Source organism: Amaranthus tricolor, chromosome 11 (assembly GCF_026212465.1).
Source record: "Amaranthus tricolor cultivar Red isolate AtriRed21 chromosome 11, ASM2621246v1, whole genome shotgun sequence".
In the NCBI taxonomy this organism is placed as follows: domain Eukaryota; kingdom Viridiplantae; phylum Streptophyta; class Magnoliopsida; order Caryophyllales; family Amaranthaceae; genus Amaranthus; species Amaranthus tricolor.
Window position 1 is genome coordinate 20,279,565 of NC_080057.1, and position 15,926 is coordinate 20,295,490.

Here is a 15,926-nt window from a genome sequence, read left to right on the forward strand (position 1 = left end):
TGATAATAATTAGAAAATTAAAGGTCAAATATAGTTAGGAAAATGTAGGTTTTCCAAAAGTGTTCTATCATTATTTAATTTCCTAACTAATAGAATAAATAATATTATGAAATAATATTATATTTTATTACTAACCTTATGAGGTTTAGGCTGTTTGTATTAGTATTTTAAAATTTGAAATCAATGTGAGTTCTCATTTATTGTGAGAAAATGTATGAAAATTTTCAAACATATTTTTGTATTATTTTTCGGGATAAAAAGTTGGAATAAATATTTTGTGAAATTTATTAGTCTTGTTAAGTGTTAGATATACATAGTCTTACTTTTCTTTTTTCCCTTTTATTAGACATATATTAATATATATATATATATAGTCTTAGCTTTGTAGCTTTGTAAGAATAAGAATATAACAACAATAATAATAAGACTGGGGATTTTTTCTTCTCTCATTCTCTCTCTTGCTCTTCACTATTTGTTTTTGTTTCTCTCTTTGATTATTTGCATTTGCCAGAAAGCGATATTCCACACAAACAACAATAATCATCAACTCAGACTCAGAAATTCAATCTTGTTCTTGAAATCTAGATCTTCAATTCAACATGGTATCAGATATACAGGTTTTCTGTTCTTCTTCATCCTATCTTCGCCAACGACAATCAACTGATTTGTTCATTCGCAAAAACCTAATCACGATTCTGGTTTATTCTTTCTTTATCTTCTGCTTCATCAATTGATTTGTTCAATTCTGGTTTCGATTCTGGTTTTTCTGTTCAATTGATTGGTTTGTTCGTTCAATTGGTTCAATTGATTTGGTTTCTCAGAAATTCAATCTTGTTCTTGAAATCTAGATCTTCAATTCAACATTAAGTTCATTGACTTATCGATATTAGTAATTCCTTTTGGTGTTATAAAATTAATATTTTAAATTTTCAACGGTCAGCAAACCTCTCCAATTTAAAGTATTTTTAAGAGTTTCACAAATATTAGAGCTTTTTTCCTTTTGTATATGATGGACAATTTCTATTTGGTCGTTATATTGCTTGATCCATGTGGATAAAATCAAATCAATATATGTACCATCTGAATTATAAGATCTTAACACGCAAAATCCTTTTGACACTTTTACTACATGTTCATCCTCACATCTTTGAAGTTGTCGTACTCTTGAACTTACATATGTAGATTATTTTATGTATATACTGAAATTTAATTCAAGTTTGTGGATAAATCTTGTAATATTCGAGATATTTTTAAATAAATTAAAAATAGGAAAATAAATAATTAACAATGTAAAATTTAGAAAATTTAAACAAAATACTAAATTTGTAAAAAAAATATTCATTTAAAACTAAAAATAAAAATAAAAATTAGGTTTAATAAAATAAATAAATAAAATAAAATAAGATTAAAAAAACCCAAAAATTTAGGAATAATTTTAATATAAAAAAAATTGAATTTGAAAAACTCATTTTCATGGTTACTTATAAAAAAGTCAAAATTAAACTTACTTCCCCCACATTCTAAAATAACTCCTCATTTAACTCCATTATTCTTTCCACTCTTCCCTTTAATTCTAACCAACATTATTTCTATATTATAAATTAAGCAATTTACTCTTTAAATTATTTCATCGTATTGATTTTCTTTCTTCTTCTTCTAATTATTCTTTTTCTTTCATCAACCATTTTTCTTTCTTTACATCTATTATTTTCAATTTCTTTTTCACCTTGATAGTATTTTTTTTAGCCATTTTCTTTGGACAAATTACAAACAACAATTATACTTTAAATGTAAAGTTCGTAAATAAAAGTTGATAGGAGCGTACATTTATATTTTAGGGCTGTTTTACAAGGTAATCCTCAAATCTCAATGTCAATCCAATTAGGATTATCCTGTTAATATTATGTGCTAAGTGATACTTGAGGTGTTTAAATTGGAAGCGCGATTTTGTATGATATTATACTTTTTATATTTTATTTTTAGATTATATTTACTACTTTTGTTAATAGTTTGATTTATAATATTATTTTATGAAATTTATATTATTATTTTATTTTAATGACAAATTTAAAATAGGGTTGAGTTTGGGAGAAAAATATTTATGATATTAATTCCTATTGCCACCAATTGATATTAAAATGCTGATTTGGAAAATGAGATTACAATTGAATACTATTGAGATATATATTTGTTAGGAAAATTTATGATCCTAAAATAAAATAATAATGTTTGTTTAATTATATGTTTGTGTGTTCGCGACTAATTTTTAAAATATATTAAATCACGTAAAGTATAACATGATGAAAATAAAACTCTTATCTGTGTTGTGATCCAAGTGTAATGGTGATGAACAAATTGCCCTGTTTAATTAGTATAGCTGCCGACAGGTATTATTATTTCTACTACTTGATACAATGTTTGGTCTTCCTTCTATTTGTTGTGATCTAAATAAAAGGGGTGTGCACACTAGGGTTACCTGAGACTACTCTGCTGGCCTTGATGAATTATATTATTAGCTCAACTATATATTATTTTTTTAAAATTATTTTCAGCTTGATTATAATTTCTATTCTTAAACTATTCTTTTCAAACTAAATTGTTTTACGGGATGGAGTTGGAATTACTCAATTTCCTAATTTTAAGAGTTTTTCCCTTGTTTTTCTTGCATTCTTATTTTGCAGGTTATTAATCGTATGGGGTTCGTGGAGTGAGGTTCACCTAAAAATTAGTTTTTGTTAGTAATCATGTCCCATTTTAAATGTCACTTCCAGTTGTAAAAATTATTTAAAGTTCCCATAATTAGGCTTTGGTTTATGTTTTTCCTTAAAAATCCTTTTTAAAATTAGACCTAATTATTAGGGTGTTACAAATCTAAAGTGGGGGAGTACATATGTTGATGGGAGTTTAGAAAATAAATATTATGAAGTAGATCTTGATGATAGTGCAAGTAGTGAAGATGTTGAATTAGATGATGAGTTGGAGGAAGATATTTTAGTTGATGAGTTAGAAGATGTTAAGGGATTCAATGATGAAGAGTTTGTAGCTACAAGAGATAAGTTATTTATACACCCGATGAAAGAAATCTGACTCATGTAAGTTATCTTAATTGTCTTCATTTAATACCTCAATTTCAATTAGTACACAATGCATGTATAATGGCATATGTTCACTTTCTTTTTGTTTTTATAGTTGCCCGAGCAAGTTGGAGGACGAAACTCAATTACTCACCTCTTCTTAGAAACTGTATCTCAACCAACTCAAGCATCTACCGCAAATAATGTTATTCATTAGCATACCAGTTAGTTTTTGTACCTGACACAATTTTTGGGTTCGTTATTGAACAGTTACGTTATGTTTATGTTTTGTTATAACCCAATCAACACTACAAAAAAAAAACACGAGATGGCTGCGGGTCCATTCTGTAGTCATCACCCATATGGCGACGGGATGGAGACGAAATGGACCTGCCATATTTCGCGTCGCCACATGCAAATTCCGTAGCCATCCTATCGCCATTTATTGCGTCAAATTTTGATTCCTTCGCCATATCCCTACCTTCCTTTTACATTCTAATATTATTATTTATTATTAATATTTTAGTATTATTAATTAATTTATTATTAATATTTTAATATTAATTAATAAGAATTAAGAGTTTATAATTTAGATTTTAGGTTTTATTTTAATTAAAATAACAATAAATATATAAAAACACATAAAACTAAAATAACAAATAAAATATATACGACAAAAAAACATATAAACAATAAACTAATTATATAAATATAAAAAATAGTAACAAGTATAATACAAAAGGTTTAAAATACTAAATTAACATATAAATTGTTTTTAAATAAATTTACAACAATCTAAATCATCTATTACTACTACCACTTCCACCACCCCGCCGCATACAAGACCCGCCCGAGCCACCTGGAACACGTGTGTTATGAGATCCATGAAATTAATGCACAGTGGCATTCACCATGAAAGAAAAAAAAAACTGAAATGAACAAAAAAAGTCATTATTTAACATATAATTAATCTAAAAACAATTTAAAAAATAACAAAAATAATCTAAAAATAAACATTTGGATAAAAAATCAAAAAATTTAGAAATTTTTTTTTTAAAAAATATCAATAATTAACAAAAAAAATCTACGAACAACAACAACATACAACAAAGTGAACTAAAAGAAAAATCATCATATAAACAAAAAAATTAACAAAAACAATCATATAAACAGAATAATTAACAAAAATCTAAATTTAAACAGAAAAATTAACAAATCTAGCAACAACAAAAATTACCAACACGTACAGCAACATACAAATAAGAAATTATCAAAAATAAAAATAACTAAAAGAAAAACGAAAGAGAACATAAAGCACAAGATAAAATTTACCAACAACAACATACAAATCGGAAAACATATCTACATATAAACTATCATCAAATAACAACATATGAACTATAAATAAAAACTAATAAATGTTAGAAAACAAACCGAAAATGGATGATGTTGGTTGAATAAATATTGAAGGTTGAAGGTTGATGGTTGAAGATTGAAGGTTGAAAGTTAAAGATTAATAAATGTAAGAGATTGAAGATTATTGAAAGTGTAAGTAAATAAATGAAAGTGAAAGTGAGTGAAAAATATATAAACCCAAATTCCCTCCTTTCGCAAATTTGAATTCTCACAGAATATTAATGGCGACGGGATAGAGACGGTAAATGCCCGTAGCCAACTTTGGAGACAGAATGACGATGGAAAATGCTCGTAGCCAACTTTGAAGATAGAATAGCTACGGATGGAGACGGAAAATGCCCGTAGCCAACCTTGGCGAAGGGACTTTCCTGTCTCCATCCCGTAGCCACGCTTGACGACTGATTGTCTCAATATGAGTTTGTTTTTGTAGTGCAATGAACAATTATGTTATGTTGTAACGCAAGTTAGACTTGAAATTAACAATTAGCATAGCAGTCAGTTAGTTTATGTAACTGTTGTAATTTTATTTAGTTTCATCTATGTATGATATTAGACTGGGAATGATTCGAATTGCACTAAAATTTATTCAATTTCATTACTTTAGTAAATTGAATAATTTGCTACATATATCACTTCATTAATTTTCCATTTCTACATTACATCCTAAGCCAAAAGTGCAATGCTTATCATTGCAAACAACTTCATTAAATTCACAATTTTTCTAAACAAAAGTTCAAGAACTAGGATCTTCACATCTACAAGTGTTTCTCAAACCATGTACATTGCTGAAAACTTAAGGGCAAACATAGTCTATGAAACTAACAAGGCAAATAAAAACATTTTTTCTCTAACACTTGACTTTATCAAATCCATCTATATGTTTTCATTTGCCTTCCTAAAAGTAGACATTGTACTCTTTATTTCATCTTTCTTTGTATTGAATTTTCTCATTTTCTCATCCAGTAAATTACAATGTACCTTTAGCTCCGCCAATTTGTCAAGCATGTGGTATGAATTATCAAAAAATTTGAATTGTTTTTCCCATTCAAAAAGAAAAGTCATTGATTTACAAAGCAAAAGAAAATCAAGATTAACACTTTCTTTAAAAAACAACAACTAAACCTGAGAAAAGGAGCTTATCAACTTACAGGCCAATTAGAGCAAGAGTAGAACTTCTCCCTAGCGTTTGGTCCCCTTCAAACAATCTTCAATTTGGCCTCAAATTTGTAAAAATATCAAATACCACTTGTATTTGAGCTCCGATCATGATTAGAAGAACTAAAGTCACCCATTTTCGCACAGAGAAAGAGTGCAGCAAAGAGAAAGAAAGACAAAGAGAAAGAAAGACAACATAAAGAGGTAGGGTAAAAAAAGTTATTGGACATCTCTACTCATTTATAAGCTTTAAGTAATTAAAATGAAAACTGGTTATTATAGGCACCACTTACCTAAAAGTTCTTTGTTTGCAAATATAACGTGAAGATTAACCTTTTGTAGAATAAACTAAAGATTAACCTTTTACTTAGAGACATGTTAAATGTTCACCTTTTAGAATCAATTTTACATAAAATCAATTACAACAATAGGTACAATACACCCAATAATAATCTTCTTAAAACAACTATGAAGTATGAACCTGATGATGGAAGATCTTGATAGCGACTTCAAATAATGAACCAAAAGCCTAGAAACTTGAGCATAAACCTTAATGCAATATTAACTAACGCGACACTTGCTAAACTTAAGAGTTAGTTCCCTAAAGTACTGGAGTTGAAAACTTTACCATACACTTTTATTATCTAGTTTGATTCTCACTGCTTATAATAAAAGGAAAATTATATTGAATAATTCAATATTTTCATAATTTATCTATAATAATTCTACTTATTGTTTAATTATGAATAATTTTAACTATTGATTAACTATGAATAATTTTAACTTTAGGGGTATTTGCCTAGAGTAAACTTGGATAACCTGATAACTAATTATAATAGCTAAATTTACCAAAAAAAGTAAACTGAAAATTAATGTTAAATTAGAAAAAATTTTAAAAGTTTATATCAAAATTATGAATAATAAAACAAATTAGAACTTTTTTTCAACATATTTTAAACACTTTTGGAAATTTTATTTTAATAAATAAAACTTGCTTATAACAAGTCATCAAGTTACTGGGTTTACAATAGAAAAATACTTTTCAAAATGAGATTATTCGTGATTAGTCAATATGTAGAATTACAGTAGGAAAATATGAAAAGATTGAATTCTTTTAGTAATTTTTTAAGAAAATAAATGTGTTATTATTAATAAAATAAAGTTACTACTACTATTAATAAAGAAACGTCGGACAATTTTATTTTCCCTGTTTGAGGCCTCCCTCTTATTCTCTCTCCTCTCTCTTCCCCCCAAAATTTCTTCGAGGGTCTTCTTCTTCCCCTGAAAGTCGAAACCCTCTCGAACCCTAAAATTACACCACAATCCCCAAATCATCGTATATATCATTTCCCTCAAATTGATTATAATTTACTAGGATAATTTAAAATGCAGAACCAAAGAATGAAGCAACAACAACAAGCTTTGATGCAACAAGCTCTTCTTCAGCAACAGTCTCTTTACCATCCCGGTCTTCTTGCTGCTCCTCAGGTTACTTTTTAGCTCCCTGTTTTGATCTATTTAAGTTTTAATCTTTCTGGATTTTTTTGGTTTGATTCGTCGCTTATTGTTAGGGATTTGGACGAGTTCCCTTTTTCTCATAGATGGAATTTAGGGTTTCTGGATTTTTTTTTGAAATTAGGAGTTGATTTTGTGTCTGTTTCATGTTTTGATCTTTGTGAGCTAAAATATAAAATGTGAACACTTTAGATTTTACAAAAATGGGGTAAGCTGAATCATATCAATTTGGGCAAGTGTAAATAGTATTAGCTTGCTTCTTTACTTCAGGGTTGCAATGTTTTTGTCCATTTTTCTTCATTTGCACTATATTGCTTATTGTTTTTCTTAGCCAAAATAAATTGGTTTTTTCTTCAGTCTTATACAGCTTTTGTTTTATGTCAAAACTCTGATATGAGATAATACTCATTCGTTCTCTTTTCTATTACAATTTTTCCCAATCTTGAGCTATCTGGGAGTGATTTTCCGACTGTTACAGAATGTAGGAAGTATATCATTTTGAAGAGTAATAGAGTAACAAATGTGTGTTCAAATCATAGAAACTGTTCACATTAGCGGAGTTTGGGTTTTTAGAGTACTACTTGGTTAATGAGTTAATCAATGAGCTTTCTTTTTGGAAGGAGATAGTGTGCTTACTTTTATCTTCATGCTGATCGAGTAGAGGTTTGATGGATATCTTTTTTGTTTTTTTGGGGGAGGGGGGCATTATCATTTTGTTCTAAGGCCCTTCTATTGATGGGTGTTTGGTTTAGTGGAAACCATTTTTCTTGGAAAATAATTTCCAGTAAAAACTATTTTCTTAAGGAAAATGCAACTGTTAACTGATGTTCTTTTGGTTGGTTCAATGGAAGACGCTTACGGGTTTCGGAGGTGTTAATGATTGAGAGTGGAGGAAAATTGATTTCCCTCCCTTTTTTGAAGCAAAATGTTTGCAAAGTGATGGTAAACACTTTTCTATTCAAGTTTATTTTAATTCATTTGTCGAAGCAACAATGGAATATGGGAATAACTATTTTCCTGGAAAATGTTTTCCTTTGAAACTTTAGACCTCCTAAAGGTTGCACATGCGAGCACATAAAGAGGAGTAAACATTGGAGGACCGAGAAATAACTGCTTAGTTTCTTTGTTGAATGGGAGTTTCTTTTAACCATAAATGTGTAACACTTGCGGTTCCATTATGATTGGTCTATCACACATTCCATCGCTTGTCTTGTTTGTTCAAAAGCGAGTTAGAAGTTTGACAATTTAGGGGCTGTAAAAGCCTGTTCCTGGTTTTTTGACATGGATGTTTCATGTTAATTGAACTAATAGAATAATCATAGTATCTAACTAGAGGAAGATGTAATGTTGCATGATTCTATTTTGTCTCCCTAAACAAGTTTGATTCTTCGTTTGTCAAGAACTTTTTTTTGTAACTTTTATCAAGTTGAGAATCTTTGTGTCCTGTTTGAACTTATGTTTTATTTATGTTTCAGATAGAGCCATATCCAAGTGGAAACCTTCCTCCTGGTTTTGATCCCTCTACATGTCGTAGTGTGTAAGCTCTAGTACCTTGATCTTATGATTACTTTGTTGCTTCTGTTTGTCTTTTTTATTTGCCCTTTTTGTTTGAGTATTCTGAAGGAGATTCCTTGTCTTTTATTTTTCTCTCTTTTTTTCTTTTATTCTTTTTTAATAATTTTCTAGCTTGTTTTTTCTTGTGATGAAAATGCAGGTATGTGGGTAATATTCATCCTCAAGTCACAGAACCATTAATTCAAGAGGTTTTTGCTAGTGCCGGCCCAGTTGAAGGTTGCAAGCTTATTAGGAAAGAAAAGGTAGCTTACTACTTATTTGGTATGAAGGAGATGGATGTTAAAGAGAGGGAAGAGAAGTGAATAAATGTTTTTGTCATGTTTGGCTTACACTTATCTTTGCTCACAAAATCAGTGGAGTTTGGATCAACTTTGTTTTAACATTATATTTTTTCATTTGTTTCAATCCCTCTTCTAGTAACTCACTTGATAAAGGAACCCTTTCAATTCCAGTTCTTTCAAATCAAAATTATCCAAAAGAACACAAGTTCCTTTCACTTGTTCTTCCTCTCCTTTCCGTGCATCTTTAAATATCTATTTAGCTATTAGTGAAAGCTGTATAAATGAATTGACAGTTGTTTTCTCACATTGATGGCATGAACCATGACTATAAATTAGCTAGGGTTGAGATCAAACTTTTGCACAAGTAGATAGTCAAGAACAAAAAAGGATCATTTTTTGAGATAATGTGAGCATTGATTCTTACTCTCAAAATGAAGTAGTGCTTCTAAATAAGCATTTCCAACCCAAAATGAGAAGCCCCTCATCAATAATTTAGTAGTCAATGTTGTAGGTAATATGGGGTTTTTATGATCTACTTCATGGGTTTAAACCTTTTGTTTGTTTTGATATTTTTTGAAGTACTTTAATTACTTTTGCTAGCAAAATAATATGCAACTTACTCGTAGCCATAACTGTTAGTAGTTTACTGCCATATTAGGATTGACTACTAGCTTATTGTTGATTGTTCATAAAATTCTTGTACTACATGCAGTCATCCTATGGGTTCATTCATTACTATGATCGCAGATTTGCCAGCATGGCTATATTGACTCTAAATGGAAGGCATTTGTGAGTATGGACTTGTTTTGATTTTCTATTAAACTTGTATCTTTTGATTCTTTGCTTATGTTGAAATTATGTTATCCAGGTTTGGCCAGCCTATAAAGGTAAATTGGGCATATACTAGTGGTCAGAGAGAAGACACTTCAAGTGAGTTTATTATGTTGTATTTTTTGAAATTTAATTTGATAATTGCTCATTGACTGACATCTACGGGTTCTGTTTCAGATCATTATAATGTGTTTGTTGGCGACCTGAGCCCTGAGGTTACAGATGCTATGTTGTTTGCTTGTTTCTCTGTTTATCCTAGTTGTTCGTAAGCGTCAATCTTCCATCTCTCTTTTATGCCATTTTTCTCGCTTCTGAGCAGCTTTAGCCATGGTTGCCATTTATTTCTTTTGATTGTAATGTGCTGTTGTACTTTCTGATCTCATTTGTTTCATGTTGTTTGTTATCAAATCAAAATGACTTTGCTTTTAAAATTACTTTCTACCCAGAGATGCAAGAGTAATGTGGGATCAAAAAACTGGCCGCTCTAGGGGGTTTGGATTTGTTTCTTTCCGCAGCCAGCAGGTTAATTTCTCTTTCTGCCTTTTTTTATTGGCTTTCTTGTTTGTTAAATCATCATTCTAACACATCTTTTGTGCGACAGGATGCCCAAAGTGCTATAAATGACCTAACAGGTAAGAACTATCAGAGTCATGCGTATTATTTCTTGGACATTTGATATCTGTTTGGCTTATCATTATAATTAACCTATGTCAAATAGAATGATGGGTTTGTGTTCATTTCAGGCAAATGGCTGGGTACTAGGCAGATACGCTGCAATTGGGCAACTAAAGGAGCTACTAGCAATGACGATAAGCAGAGTTCTGATGCAAAAAGTGTGGTGGAATTGACGAATGGCTCATCAGGTTTGTAATAATATGTATTAAATTTCAGTTAAGTAAAACCCAATTTGTTTGACGTTTTTGTGTTAAATTGTCTTGTTTTGAGCTGGATAACGATCTCCGACACCATTTTGTTTAAAGAATACACTTAAGACTCAATTTTTTGCCGTGGTTGATAGATTTTGTGTTGGATCCGCTAGAGGTTTTTTCATGGTATACCTAGTTGTAATTGAGATCCTTGGTGGTTGGCACCAATAATCCAAGGGCAAAATAGCTCATATTTGTGGGTTTTCATTAGGCTTGAATATGTGACTCTTGGATGAAAGGATGATCTCTCATCGCAGAAATTGACATTTGATTGGGTTATTATGTATTGATCATCATCATATCCAGTGTAGCCGGGATTGATGGTACAACATGCAAACCACGATCTGGTTCGATTGACCCCAATCGCGGGTCATTCACGCTCTGGATCGCTCAGAGACGTGATTTGGATCGGAATTTCAATTGACCCGTATAACCCATGAAATTTTCGCTAGATTTGACGAGAATAAAAAGTGTAAAAGGAGAAGAGAAAAAGGACAGAAGAGAAAAATAAAAGGACAAGAAAACTTAGCTTTGGTGTGGATTGTATCAGTGGTTGATGGTGGATGGTGTGGATGAAGATAAAGGGAGCAGTTGGACGCCATTTCTCTAGACTCTGCCATTTCTTTTTCATACTTGGAGTCTCTCTTCTATAGCATGTTTCTCGTTTTTTTCTTTCTAATTAAAGAAAATTAACACATTTGACTCTTTAACTTTTCAATGACTTTTAATGCAGTACTAACCATTTTTTTACTTTTCAATGTCTTCTTTGTCTTTTAATGTATTGCCACCACTTTATATTTTTAACTTTATTTTTTTGTCTTTTAAGGCATCATTTGACCATATATTTTTTTTTCTAGTGTTAAACATATATATAAAAGTATGTTAATAAGTAATCGATCCTAAATCGTACCTTGATCTGGAATAAATTGTACCGCAAGCCAAAAAAATCAACCCGAAATTTTTTCGTTCCCACCTCAAAACTTGAACAATAGTGAATTGTGTTCCCGATCCCGTTTCGTGACCCGGATCGTACCTCGATCCTGGTAACAATGATCATACCTTCCGTTACCTTAGTCTATCTTAAAGTTAAATGGTTTTGTTTTGCAATTTTTAGTTAGGAAAATGTAGTGGTAGTATTGCTAAACTCGAGATTCACCAAGACCTATGGACAATTGGATGTCAAATTGGATATAATTAACGTTAATGTTATCATAGGAGAGCAGAACATGCAATGACCAATATCAATGATAATGATGTTTTCCCTTATGAATAGCAAGATTCCCTATGTCAGGCTTTTGGATCATAATAAATTGTGTTATAATGTCAACTGTGTTTGCAATCAAGCTTGCTCTTATGGTAAAGGGGTCAAGGACAAAGCTGTGTACATTTGATCATTGTGAACTATATGTAGGAATCATCAAGATGACTTTCTTTATTTGAGGGTAAGCTATAGAATTCGTACAAGCAAGGGGGAAAGAGAATCGATCCTTCTTGTACATGATCAGAATATAGTAACTCTTGATTTTCCAAGATGTCCATATTAGTTGTGTGATTGAGTGCATTAAATTTGTTCTACTCCTTACCTCAGTCTGTTTAATGGAGCATGTTACCACTACTATGGGTCAACGGTTTGAGATTTTCTTTTAGCGTCCAATTCTTGTTAACAACTAGTTTATAACCAAAGAGCTTCAAGGAATGGAAATGCCTGTAAGGTGATTAACAAAAAACTGCTGCATGTCTAAAGCTTGAATTACATGCTGAATACTCATTGACATAATCCTCAGATATAGATCATTTGACAAGGATGTATTGCAGAAAAGTCACCTTCTCACCTTTACACTTCCCTTTTTGACTATGCAAAGCTGATTTGGAAGATACCTGAGCTTTTTCTTTTGTAAGAACTGAGCAACAGTGTATCTCCTATGGAATATTTGGAAACTTATGTAATCTTCTATTTATGAGCTTTAAGTTGATATTAGCTTAGTGATGGGATGTAAAAGCCAAAGTCTTTACACTTCAAAAGCCTATTGTTGACCACATAGTTATTTGGGGCTTGAACATTGAATGATTCTCAATTAAATAAGAGGGGTAGAATTGAGACGGGAATCAGAATGTAGAAGTGAACCACTTATGTCAGTGGAGATCCTTCGTACGACAATGGTACAATAAGTAGTGTAAAAATACGATTTCAGTCGTGATTGTGGTAATGATCGCGAAAAGGATTTCACGGCCAATGCGGATGATTTTATGGTCCATGCGGCCTATATTTTGGTCATAATAAACTCAAAAACCTTACAATACGGTTGTGATGTAGTGATGCAACCTCGTTTTTGCACTATGTATAATGTGTTGAAAGCTGCTATATTTGTTTTTTCTCTGGCGCACTTTGAAACTTTGTTCATAAGTTGATAATTTTTTTTAAGAGTGCTCGTCATACATATATCACCCTTTTATTGAAGTTGAGAAATTAAGCTATTAGGAACTTTTATTACTGGTGAAGAGGAACTGTATGGTGTCTTTTTACAATTGAGGATATAACTTGCTTTCTTATTTCCAGAATTTAAAGGGGAATATAAATAATTGTATGAACTATTTGAGGAGGATTTATAGCGAACTATTTTTCTTTTTCTATTTCCATGAGTTTCTGGCTTGCTGCTGGGTATCTCTAGGATGAGTCGGCCCAATGTCGCATGATTTTCTAATCTCCTTGCAAATCAAAAAAACGCAAATGGTTGTCGGTTTTGGACTATTTTGAGCCATTTTGGGCAAATCGCAAAATCAAAAAGTGATCAAGTAGTGAATTATGTGACACTAATATGTTAAAAACTGGTATTTAAGTGATTAGTGGTTCTTCATTCTTCATGGTTTTCTTTCGAACGAAAATTTGTGAGAAAATTGAACCTTTTATACCATCAGTAACTTATATACTTAATTTAATTTGCTTCCATTGCTCTTTGACTGATATCCTTGTTGGATTCCGACACTGAAAAGGGGTCATCCCTCTCTCAATTTTCCTTGCTAATTTGGGTTGTCATCCTTGTCATTTCGTTGCAACGGAAAGTTTAATGTGTCTTTTGAATTTTGTTTTTTTTTGACATTTTCCAGAAGATGGAAAGGAGGCCACAAATAGCGAAGCCCCTGAAAATAATCCTCAATATACAACTGTGTACGTCGGGAATCTTGCTCCTGAGGTAATGAAATGTTCTTTTTTCACTTATGTTTCGGGTTCCTGTTCTTGGTTGCTACAGAAGGCCAAGTTGTCTTCTACTTCTCTACAAGCTATGAGTTGTAGTCTTAAAATTGCTAAACTACTGGAATCAAAGTGACACTGGTCTAAAAATATGTTCCCCCCTTCTCTTGATGTTCAAGTTCCATCACTGAATCCAGATTCTAGAATAATTGTTTCAATCTTCATTCTTATGAATAAAGAGAATTTTTTTTTTCTTGGAGTCTGCATTTACATTTTGTGATGTCAAGGTAAACATGCTAAAACATTAAGCAGCTTTATAAAGAACAAGCAATTAAAAGCAGATAATTTTCTGTAAATATACTTTGCCATTTTAGATTTTGGAATGTTCACCATAGGGCATTGATTGATTGTTTGTGTTTGATTTGCAGACTACTCAACTTGACCTTCACAGACACTTTCATAACTTAGGTGCTGGATCTATTGAAGAAGTAAGGGTGCAGCGTGACAAAGGCTTTGGCTTTGTTAGATACAGTACTCATGCTGAAGCTGCCTTGGGCATTCAGTTGGGAAATACACAAAGTATGCTTTTGGGCAAACAAATTAAGGTGTGTCCTTCTTAAGACTTTGATATATTTTTACATTATATGTATTTAGATAGGCTGAATAAAGTAAACTTTTTGTGAGTGACAATTTTCCACATTTATTACTTTTGGTTCATGTAGCCGAACCCACATTGCTGGTATGAAGGCTGGCTTTGTTGTTTATACTGATTCATAGTTTGCTCTGGTTTATTACTAGTAAACATGTATATGATTTGTATGTGCTCTGCTTCATATTCTGTGACTTGGACCTTCCATCAATTTTTCTATTCTCACATGCATGAATTAGAACACAATTGATTTAAATATGGATGTGTACATAGTTACAATTATCAATCATTAATTAGGTAGGGCTTTTGATATGCACTTTTCTATGATTCTATGATGTTGATTTTGTTTTTTATTTTTAATGTATGTCTTAGCATGCCATTAACTAAAAGCATGCAGTGCACATGTTTGATCAACTCACCATTTTTCACCGCTTTATATTTGTCTATTGTGCATGAAAAATTGTTTGATCAATTCCATGCTATTTGTGTTCTCATTTGTTATCAATTTTGCTGCTTTACTTCTGATGTACTTAAGGGTTTTTACATTTAGTGTTCGTGGGGAAGCAAGCCAACTCCAGCAGGAACAGCATCAAATCCACTGCCCCCACCAGCTCCTGCGCCCTTAGGTTTTTCCGCTACAGATCTTCTCACCTATGAGAGGCAAATGGCAATGAGTAAGATGGGCGGGATGCATGCTCTGATGGGCGGGATGCATGCACAAGGGCCTCATCCTCTCAACAAAGCTAGTATGGGAGTGACAGCCGCTGGTGCTAGCCAAGCTATTTATGATGGCGGGTTTCAAAACCTTGCAGCAGCCCAGCAGATGATGTACTATCAATAAATCTCGATGCACAGCCCTCTTCAATTTCTTCTGCACCTGCAGATTTGCATTCGTGTGTCTAAAATCGTTTTGAGCTATTTGTTTCTCTAATGGTGAGGGTTTGAGACCCTATCCCTCCCTGTACTTGATTGTCCTGTGTGTGGATGCATGATGTAACCTTATTTTCCGTTTCTTTTTTACTTCTATTTTTTTACCCCTCGGCTTTTGGAGCTCTTTTTTTCTTTTATTTTCGTTCTTTTCCTTCCTATCTTGTAGGAACCCATGGTTGATCTAGAGGAAGTTTTGTCCATTTTATGGACACTAGCTTATATTATGTCTTATTTTTCCTTGAAGGATTTTAGTTTTTCCTTTTATTGTTGTGGAGCTATGTGACATCCTAGAAGGTGATAAGAAGGAAGTTTTTGATGTATACTAATTGTCCAATATACGGAGTATTCTGTGCAAAATTTCTGTCCATTAGAAACAAACCATGT

The 15,926-nt window shown here is 31.7% G+C and overlaps 1 protein-coding gene and 1 long non-coding RNA gene across 2 annotated transcripts; both read left to right on the forward strand.

Moving 5' to 3' along the window:
* The first annotated feature begins 416 nt into the window (after nt 1-416).
* Nucleotides 417-3,358, forward strand: LOC130827587 (uncharacterized). The gene is made up of 2 exons (XR_009047230.1): nt 417-3,092; nt 3,190-3,358. It is a non-coding gene; the product is annotated as an uncharacterized LOC130827587 (long non-coding RNA).
* Nucleotides 3,359-6,842: 3,484 nt separating this feature from the next.
* LOC130827588 (oligouridylate-binding protein 1B-like) lies at nt 6,843-15,782 on the forward strand. Its single transcript, XM_057693345.1, has 12 exons — nt 6,843-7,133; nt 8,636-8,697; nt 8,875-8,977; nt 9,729-9,805; nt 9,885-9,946; nt 10,025-10,112; nt 10,294-10,369; nt 10,449-10,479; nt 10,591-10,710; nt 13,879-13,964; nt 14,392-14,568; nt 15,163-15,782. Exons 1-12 carry the CDS (start codon nt 7,032-7,034, stop codon nt 15,451-15,453), a joined length of 1,275 nt encoding a protein of 424 aa, XP_057549328.1. The 5' UTR covers nt 6,843-7,031; the 3' UTR covers nt 15,454-15,782.
* The last annotated feature ends 144 nt before the right edge of the window (nt 15,783-15,926 follow it).

Coding starts and splice junctions, on each gene's coding strand:
- LOC130827588 (XM_057693345.1), top strand. CDS start 7,032: ATGCAGAACCAAAGAATGAAGCAACAACAACAAGCTTTGATGCAACAA. Junction 7,134..8,635: donor GTCTTCTTGCTGCTCCTCAG/GTTACTTTTTAG, acceptor TTTATGTTTCAG/ATAGAGCCATATCCAAGTGG. Junction 10,480..10,590: donor TGCTATAAATGACCTAACAG/GTAAGAACTATC, acceptor TGTTCATTTCAG/GCAAATGGCTGGGTACTAGG.